This window comes from Odocoileus virginianus, chromosome 26, assembly GCF_023699985.2.
Source record: "Odocoileus virginianus isolate 20LAN1187 ecotype Illinois chromosome 26, Ovbor_1.2, whole genome shotgun sequence".
Lineage (NCBI taxonomy): Eukaryota > Metazoa > Chordata > Mammalia > Artiodactyla > Cervidae > Odocoileus > Odocoileus virginianus.
Genome location: NC_069699.1, coordinates 45,104,927 through 45,114,328, shown reverse-complemented (window position 1 = coordinate 45,114,328; position 9,402 = coordinate 45,104,927). Strand labels below are relative to the sequence as shown.

General features: G+C 56.8%; 1 protein-coding gene across 2 annotated transcripts; it reads right to left on the bottom strand.

Moving 5' to 3' along the window:
• Positions 1-4,733: 4,733 nt before the first annotated feature.
• Positions 4,734-9,109, bottom strand: TLR9 (toll like receptor 9). Of its 2 annotated transcripts, XM_020874242.2 has the most exons (2): positions 8,966-9,109; positions 4,734-8,012 (listed from the first exon to the last, which is right to left on the bottom strand). In XM_020874242.2, the coding sequence occupies exons 1-2, from the start codon at positions 8,966-8,968 to the stop codon at positions 4,926-4,928; spliced, it is 3,090 nt and encodes a 1,029-aa protein (XP_020729901.2). In that variant the 5' UTR covers positions 8,969-9,109; the 3' UTR covers positions 4,734-4,925. The 2 variants fall into 2 exon arrangements, with proteins under 2 accessions (XP_020729901.2, XP_070312089.1); XM_070455988.1 differs by lacking the exon at positions 8,966-9,109 and having other exon boundaries at positions 4,734-8,314.
• Positions 9,110-9,402: the final 293 nt, after the last annotated feature.

Here is a 9,402-nt window from a genome sequence, read left to right as displayed (position 1 = left end):
TGAGAGACTCCTGGCCTCAGCTCCAGGCCCTCTGGGGGTGGGTCCATGCCCCTAACCAGGCCAGGCGATGAGAGAGCTGGCTGAGTCCTGGTCCCATCAGATAAAGCCAGGCACCCGGGCAGGACCCCTGGGTAAAATAGAAGTCATATCCCTTGGGAACCACCACGAGGTTCCTTTCAGCTCAGGAAACACCCTCATTCAGCTTTCCCAGCCCTGTTCCCCCAGGACAGCCTTCAGGGCCCTTCCATTGTCCACCAAATTCCCACGCCTGGAACTGCCTCCACCTCCTTTCCGTCCAGTAGTTTCCCCTCTACTTTGGGTCACGTTTCTCTCCCAATGCTTATCAAGACCCACCTTCCTTCTCATTTAGACTCAGAGCCAGGGGGGGTCAACAAGGTCATTACCTCAGCTTCTCCCTGCTGTTTGTGATTATGAGGACAAAGGATGATGGGATGTTCTGCAGGGCAGGGGTCTCTAACCTCTAGGATCTAATGCCTAATGATCTGAGGTGGAGGTGATATAATAGTAATAGAAATAAAGTGCACAATAAATGTAACACTCTTGAATCATCCCGAACCCATCTCCCTGTATAATCCCTGTTGGTGGAAAAATTGACTTCCACAAAACGGGTCCCCGGTGCCAAAAATGTCAGGGAGCACTGCTGCAGGAGCGGAAGGATTCATCAACTGCTTACATAGGAGTTTATGTAAGCAAGGTTTCTAATAAAGATGCAAGTGTGAAAATGGATGGTGTCATGGAAGCTCCCTAAGAATATTCAGAAGCCTAGGGCATTAAATGGGCTTCCCTGGTGGCTCAGATGGTAAAGAATCTGCCTGCAATGGAGGAGACCCAGGTTCGATCCCTGGTTCAGGAAGTTCTCTGGAGAAGGGCATGGCAACCCACTCCAGTATCCTTGCCTGGAGAATTCCATGGACAGAGGAGCCTGAAGGGCTAGAGTCCATGGGTTCGCAAAGAGTTGGAGAGGACTAAGCAACTAACATTTTCACTTTCAGGGCATTAAATAACATGTCCTAGAGGTAAATGGGAGAGCTGTAACTTAGAATCTTAGCAGGTAGAATTTCCTTACTTTCACATTTCTTCCCGTCAAGTTGTCTTAAGTCTCGTGCCCAGACCTCGACTTGTCTAGCACTCACTGATCCCCAGTGACAGAGAAGCACAAGGAGGCAACAGCAGGGTGTGCAGGTGCCCCAGTCCTGTTCCCAGGTTCGTGAGCCTCTGATTCTGAGGTAGGAGATAGACAGGCTCCAGGTTGGATATTTACAATCAGCCAGCCTCCTCTTTGAATTTCCTGAGGCAAGAGACAGGTGGGCTCCAGTTGAAGAATTTACTACCAGCCTCCTGTTTCCTCTCCAAAATAGAAGTAACCTCAGAAACAGGGTAAATAGCCAGTCTTTGTATCTTGTAAACATCTCAAGGGAATAATCATGACAAGGACAAAGAGAGGCAAAAACCCTGCCTGAGTAAAGGATAAGGGCGGCATTACACGTGCTCAGAAAGGCTCCTTGGAGTTGAAAATCAGAGGATATTCCAGGCCATAATGAGTCTTGCTCCTCCCAGAAGCCTTCAGTTTGAGATCCATCTTGGCTAAGGTGTATGTGTGCAAACCTCAGGTGAGGGTCCTAAGACAAATTAACCAGAGGGAGACAGAGCAAGATGATTGGCCTGAGGGAAGACAAAGACCCAGAAAACTGACCCTTTATAAAGGATTTAAACTTCAAAAAGGTGAGACTCTCTCTCTGAGCTCACCTGTGTGCCTTTCCACATGTACTTTTCTTTTCAATAAACTGTTTACTTTACCCTTTACCTTATACCTCCTACCTTGTTCTTGACTAAGCAGGCTAAGACTAGGGACCTTAGCCTAACTGCTGGCTCTGTTGCAAAAACCAGCACTCAAGAAACCAAGTACCACACTCGGGAAGTTAAGAGAACTCAGATTCATTACGCCAGCGGCCCCAGAGGAGTTAACACTCCAAGCTCTGAGCCCTGAACAAAGGGATTACAGAGTTTTTATAGACAGACTGTAGTGGGCAACACTAGCTGTTAATAGGCTGGTTTAAACTAAGGGGTTTCACACACACAGTTACAGTGGTCAAGATGGGGAGGGGGATGCCTGGCCCGAACAGGCATAATTAAACAGGTTTGCAGGGGCTGGGCGATTGCAAAGAGCAGGACAAGGGTGAGTGAGATAAACTCCAGTTCCTAGTATTGCAATTCCCCACTTTCTAAGACTACATGACCTACATGATCTAGACTTTGCAAGGGGCAAGCTGAGTTACAGAGGCAGAAGGAGAAGGAGGTTATATAAAATTTTAACTTTTCCTCTTCAGCTCCACTGTGGTCCAGTGGTTAGGACTCCCAGACTGGGAAAGTAAGACCCTGCTTCCAGCAATGGCTCCCTGCTGCTTGCTGCAAACTGGCACTTACTGCTGCTTGCATCCAAAATCAGTTCCACCACAGTTGTCTCTGAACCACTGTAGTGCACTGGGCAAGGGGCTCCATCTCAGGAGGCTCCATCTCTGGATAGAGAGAGAAAAATCTCTCAAAGTCCCATCAGCTGGTTGTCCTCAGCATAAGTCCCTTACCTAAAAATAACCACTGGGCAACCAGCTAGGTCTCCTAGACTTGAAACACATTACCATAAATACTGGTAACAGCCTGCAGAGTAACTCTGGCCATTCTCACAGGCAGGTGTGCAGTCTCTATAGGGGAGGGCACTTGCCCAGGATAACCCAAATAGCAGAGTTGGTGGTCACTCCAGGTAATCTGATCCAAGGCCCATCTCTTCCCCAGGCTTGCAAAGTCATGTTGTGGGCAGTGTTAATGGTTGAGGACGTGCAGCAGTGTGGAGGAGAGGGCCAGCCACCAGCATCCCTCCTGACCACAGGAGCCCAGTTCCTAGCACCCCCTGCAGGGCCCAGGCTACTGGCTCTGCCTCTAGATGTGGTCGATGACAGCAGAACTTTCCCCTGCAAATTGAATTGTGCACCACAGACACCTCTAGACTGATTTAAGTGGAGCCCAAGAGTGCTCCAACCATAGCCCCTATGCATTATCTCTAAGATGCTCTTCTGAATCCTCAGAAGAACTAGGACTGGGAGCATGAGTGCATGGCCGGGAATGCAGAGGTCCTAGCTAGGGTCTGCTCCAGGGCAGACTCTGTTGGTCAGAGACAGGCAAATTGTGCTTCCCACACTCAAAATGTGGTGCCCTGGGCAGGGCCCTGATTTCTGCTCCCAGATGTGGCCAGAACAGTCTCAGAGCCACTCAGCAGCCCCCTCTGCCCCACCCACAAGACTCCATCCACAAGACGACAGTTCTTGTTTTATTTTCTCCCCAAGCATGGGTTAAAGAAGTGCATGGAGCCATGCTAGCCTGCTCCTCCAGAAGCTGGACAGGATCAGGGCCCTCACGGGGCTACAGATAGTCAGAGACCTTCCTCTGTCTTTCTTTTAGGCAGGCAGATAATAGGGAATGCCAGCCTCCAGCAGGAGCCTCTGTACCCAGGTCAGGAAGGAGAAGGTGGCCTAGACTTCTCTCCCAGCTATAGCCTGGAAGGAGGAAAAGCAGCCTCCTGTCGCTACCAGGGATTCCCCACAACCAGGCTGCAAGATTAGCCAAGTCTGCCTGAGCTCCAACCTTCCAGCCCAGAGCGCTAAGCCCCTGAGCCCCCGAGCTGCCCCAGACTGGGCCCATGGCCAGCTCAGCTGGGTCCTCTCTCCCAGCACCCAAGACGCCAGCTCCAACCAAGAGCTGCACGTGTCTCCTCTGTTCCTCAAAGGGCAGGTTTACTTGTGGGGATGGGGGACAGCCGGCCTGAGCAAAGCAGCTCAAGGACCCTGGGCCTGACAGGACCCATACTCCTCACACACTTGTGGAGACACTGAACAGGCTCTCTCCAAACACTGGACATCAAGGCTCCCAGCAGCATCCCAAAGTCTACACCGAAATCTAGCATCAAAACTAGAAACACACACACACACTCCATTGTGGCTGCAACTCCCACCTATGTACAATCAGCTATGAGAGGCAGGAGCAGGAAAGGGAGGCCCCACCTTTGTAGCCAGGTGACGGCTCACCGAGGTGTCCCTTTGATGCAGAATAGAGAGACTCAGCATGCGCTCAAGGTGGAAACAGAAAGGGATGGGTTGTGAGTTCACCTTAGACTCTTCCCTGGCTCTCAGCTCGCTGCTGCCTGGATTCACCCACAGGCCTTCCTCTCCCTAGCCTGGACCAGCCTCCCTGGTGCAGCATAAACATGGCCACCAGAAGGCGTAGTCACTCCCTCTGAGCTTGCTGCACATCTTCCTGATCACTTTAGGAATGAACATTTCCCCTGGTTGCCACCTCTTAGAATCTGGTGCCAGTCAGAAATGAAGCAGGCTTGCAGATTCCCTGCCTGCCCTCGAGGCACCCTAGGCCCTGCTGGTGAGGGAGATAGATCCTGAGGCCAATTACAGAGGAATGCCGAGCTTGAATCGAAAGGGTCAGGAGATCCAGTCTCTTCTCTGGGAAGGACCAAGACCTCACTGTCCGGAAAAGATGCCAGTGAACACAACTATCCTTAGCAGCTTTCCCCCTAACCCTGCCAGCCTAAGCCCTGTGGGCCCTCCCTTTTCCTCCATGGTAATTACCCCCAATCACCTCTTGCTCCCCCCTTTGTTTTAGGCCTGGTGAATTCTCCCCTTTTTCCTCCCAATAGCACCTCCAGTGAGTTCAGGGTTAGCTGTTGGCCCTCCAGCAGCATTTATTTGTGTGCCTGCTCTATGCCAGGGGGCCAGACAGAGCAGTGGGATTGCAAAGGGAGGCAAGTTGGGGCATCCCAGGCAGAGAGGCAAGACGGGGTGGGGGGCGGTGTGCGGGGAGTGGGGGGTGGGGTTAAAGGAGTGCTGGGCAGTCACTCTGTGCTATTCAGCTGTGGTGGGGCCCCGGCAGAAGTTCCGGTTATAGAAGTGGCGGTTGTCCCTGGTCAGGGCCATGCCCAGGTTGGCCCAGAAGCTACCCTGGCCGCTGGGCTGATGGGGCCAGAGGAGGACGCTCTGGCGGCAGAGGCGCTGGCGCAGCCGCACGTAGCGGGACCGGTAGGCAGCGGGGCGCAGGATCACCAGCACCACGACGTCCTTGCGGTCCTCCAACAGGCGCTGCTGGGCCAGCAGGAAGCTGGCGCGCAGGAGGCCGCTGACCCGGTCCGTGTGGTCCAACACGAACATGGTCTTGCGGCTGCTGTAGACCGAGGCCCACAGGTTCTCAAAGAGCGTCTTGCCGGGGAGCCAGTCTCGCTCCTCCAGGCAGAGGCGGAGCGCCCGGCGCCCACGGCGCTCCTCCAGCTGCACGCGGAGCTCGTTGTACACCCAGTCGGCCACTGCGCTCTGCACCTTGTCGAAGACCACGAAGGCATCGTAGAGCAGGGTGTCCTCGCCCCGCCGCCGCCCCCGTCGGGGCAGACGGGCCAGACACAGGTGGAAGCAGTACCAGAGGTCCCAGCCACAGAGGTGGTGCAGCATGGGCACTGCCAGGCCCAGCGCCACCATTAGCAGCGAGAGACCAAAGCAGTCCAGGGAGAGGGTCTCGTCTAGGCAGAGGCGCAGGTCCTGTGCGAAGATGCTGCGGCCCTGGAGCTGGCCTGGACTGCCACACGTGACGCGCCTGGACAGCCCGGGCACGGCTGCCTGCATCTCCAGCAGGAAGTCCACGAAGGCCGCCCCGCAGGCGCAGTGCAGAGGGTTGGCGCTCACGTCTAGGATTTTCAGGGTCTCTGCTAAAGCGCCGAACCAGGACGGCTCCACCGTCTTCAGGGCATTGGAGCTGAGGTTAAGCTCTTTCAGCCCCGTGGCGAGGACGAAGAAGCCAGGGGTCACGAAGCCGATGCTGTTGCTGCTCACGTCCAGCTTCCGGAGCCAGGTGCTAGGCGGCAGGCTGCCGTTGCTCAGGGCCTTCAGCTGGTTTCCCGCCAGATCCAGGGCTTCCAGCCGGGGCAGGAGGGTCAGGCTGCTCCAGTTGAAGAAGGCCAGGTTATTGTCCCGGAGACGCAGCCGCCGCAGGCTCTTGGGCAGGTTGTCCAGGTGACGAGGCAGGAGGGTGTGCAGATGGTTCTCAGAAAGGTCCAGCCTGACCAGGTTCCTCAAGCCTTTGAAGAAGCAGAGATAGAGGTCTCCCTCGGCCCACATCTGGCTCAGGGAGTTGCCGCTGAAGTCAAGGGCCCGCAGCGAGACGCTGCTGAGCTTCTGTGACACGCGGCTGTGGATGCCGTTGTGCGCAAGGCTGAGGTAGCGCAGGGAGGGCAGCTGGGCCACGAAGCTGAGGTTGTGGCCCACGCCCTGCATGCTGAAGGGCTGGCTGTTGTAGCTGAGGTCCAGTGCCTCCAGCTGCGGCAGCTCCGTGAACGAGCGCCCATGGTACAGGTCCAGCTTGTTGTGGGACAGGTCGAGCACTCGCAGGCTGGTCAGCGGCACAAACTGGGAGCCGTTAACCGCCTGCGAGATGCTGTTGTGGCTCAGGCGCAGGCACTGGAGGCGGGAGAGGCGGGTAAACATCTCCTGCTGGATCGTCACCAGGTTGTTCCGTGACAGGTCCAAGGTGAAGTTGAGGTTGCAGCTTGGCATGAAGTCCTTTGAGCTGACGGTGTCCAGCGGGCCTGGACCGAGGCCCCTGGGCGACCGCCAGACCTCCACCCTGCTGTCCACCTCCCCCAGGGCGGCCGCTGGCGTCGCGGCTCCACTGATGCGGTTGTCTGAAAGGTCCACGAAGAGCAGGCTTGGGAAGGCCCCAAAGATGCTGAGCTGGGCCTGGTTGATGAAGTTCAGCTGCAGACGCAGACTCTGGAGCTTGCGCAGGTGGGTCAGTGGCTGGAGCGTGGTCTGGGTGAGGGAGCGGAAGAAGATGCCATGCATGTCCAGCTTCTCCAGGGACACCAGGCCCCCAAAGGAGGGCGCCAGGTGCAGGTGGGCGAAGGACACCTTCTTGTGGTAATTGAAGGACAGGTTGAGTCTGCGCAGCTGGGGCAGGTTCCAGAAGATGGTGGTCTTGGTGATGTAGTCATAGAGGAAGTTCTCACTCAGGTCAAGCACTTGGAGCCTGTCCAGGCCGCGGAACCAATCTTTCTCTAGTTTGTAGAGAGAACTGTCCTTCAACACCAGGCCTTCGAGGCGGCTCAGGTGGCTGAAGGTGTCGGGGTGCAGCTTGGGGAAGTTCTTTGGGCACTCCCGGCAGGGGTTGCGGGCGTGGTCGCAGCGGCGGCAGTTCCCGCCCACATCAAGCACGCGCAGAGCGGTCAGATTGGCCAGGTCCTCGGGTGCCAGGGTGACAATGTGGTTGTAGGACAGCAGCAGGGTGTCCAGGCTGGAGGGCAGGCGGCGGGGCACCTCCGTGAGGTTGTTGTACTTGAGCGACAGGTGCGTGAGGTTGCCCAGGCCGAGGAGGGCACCCGGGGCCACCTCCAGGGCCCGCTGGCAGGGGTTCTTGTAGTAGCAGTTGCCGTCCATGTACAGAAAGCGCAAGGCCTGCAGGCCGACCAAGTGGGTGGGGTCTAGCACCAGGATGCTGGTGTGGCTCAGCGACAGGGACACGAGGGAACTGGGCAGGGCAGGCACGGTCGTGATGCCGTTGTAGCTCAGGTTCAGCTCCTCCAGGGTGGGCACAGCCAGGAAGGTGTTGGGCTCGATGGTCATGCGGCAGGGGAAGTGCATGGGGCTGAGGCTGGCCGGCGGGCAGTTCCACTTGAGGTTGAGGACCCGCAGGTTGGACAGGTGGACGAAGTCGGAGTCATGCAAGTGGTGGATGCGGTTGGAGACTAAGGAGAGGCTGGTGACGTTGGCCCGGGGGGCTCCGGCCGAGAAGCGCGGCACAGACTTCAGGAACAGCCAGTTGCAGTTCACCTGACCACGGGGCTGGAGCTCACAGGGCAGGAAGGCAGGCAGGGTGCCCTGAGCCAGGGCCGCTGCCAGTGCCGCCGCCTGCACCAGGAGAGAAAGGGGGTGCAGGGCACAGTAGGGGCCCTGCAAGGTGGGCGCCGGGTGAGGATACGGCCCCAGCTCCACCTCCTCTGCCCCATCTCTCTGGGGGTTTCCCAGGAGAGCTCCCACCTTCATCTCTCCCAGCCCTCCAGGGAGGTTCCTGTTTCTCTCTCCAGTGTCCATCACATCTCCAAGGCCCATGGGGAACTTGGACTCAGATCTGAGACCCAGCCTTTGACTCAGAGAAAGGAATCAGAGCTCATCCTGAGACCTGCAATCTAGACTCATGATGGAGCCTTTTACTCAAAACCAAACCCTAGCTGGACAGGAGAGCCAGGTTGGTGGTCAACAGCCCTGCCCCCCCCCCACCCAGGCTCACCCTTGTTTCCCCCTTCCACTCCTCAGAGGTCATTTCTCTTTCCTCCCAAGCAAAGAGGCATCTTCCCTTCCCTCCAGCACCCCTGAAAACCTCCCTCTGCTGTCTGTCAGGCTCCCCCCCAACCACTCCTGCTCCGTTTGGGCAATAGATGGGAATGAGGGTCTCCTGCTGGGGTTCAGGCTGGCCACTGCTCAGGGCCTTGGCCAGAATGGCCACTGCCCAGCTCTTTCATGCTCTGCCCACCTTACCCAGCCCAGGCACTCAAACTGCTGTGGGCCAGAACAAATTGGAGGGAAGGTTGGGCAGCAAAAGGCAGACAGGGTACAGCCCTGGCGTCCCCCTGGCTTGCAGCCCAGTACTACCACCACCAGTGAGCCCAGCACCACCGCTGAGCCCAGCACCACCACTAAGAGCAGCCCTTAGCCCCAGCCTCTTCACCCAAGTTGTGAGTTTGTGTCTCATGGCTCATGACTTCAGGGTCCAGTGCATTTCCCAAGCCACCTGGGTGACTGTTCCTTTCGCCCACCCTTGTCTGTAGCTCCCAAGCCCATGTTTCTCCCCATCACTTCCTCCCCACCTCATCCCCTTCCCCGGGGGCTGAGGGCTGCTGTCCTACCATGACAGGGAATGCGGCTTCTCCAGAGGGTCTGGCAGGCAGGTTGGGCGGCAGCTGCAGGGAAGGATGCTTGGCGCTCACTTCCCGTGCCAACAGCTCAGAGAACAGAGGAAGTGAGAATTTTGAAATAACCTAGTAGCCCCCTTCCTCCCTACACTCATGGCAGGGGTGGGGTGTAGGGGATGCAATGAGTCAGAGAGGCCATTTGCATAGTCAGGTGGCAGATTGCTCCGTCACCCCTTCCTCTTTCTACTCCCCGCCCCCCACCCCGGTCTGTCCAAACCATCTGTCACATCCCATGTGGGCCTCACACCTGTCCTCTGGGAAGTCTGGGGAGAAGTGAAGGCCTAGAGCTCAGTCTAAGGTTGGCAAGAGATTGGAATTAGGAGCAGAGTCAGACCTGGTGGGGTATGTCCCAGCCTTCTCAGCCCCTGCTC

What these genes read in the sequence shown, in the direction of transcription:
- TLR9 (XM_070455988.1), bottom strand. Translation starts at nt 8,171, where the DNA reads ATGGGCCTTGGAGATGTGATGGACACTGGAGAGAGAAACAGGAACCTC.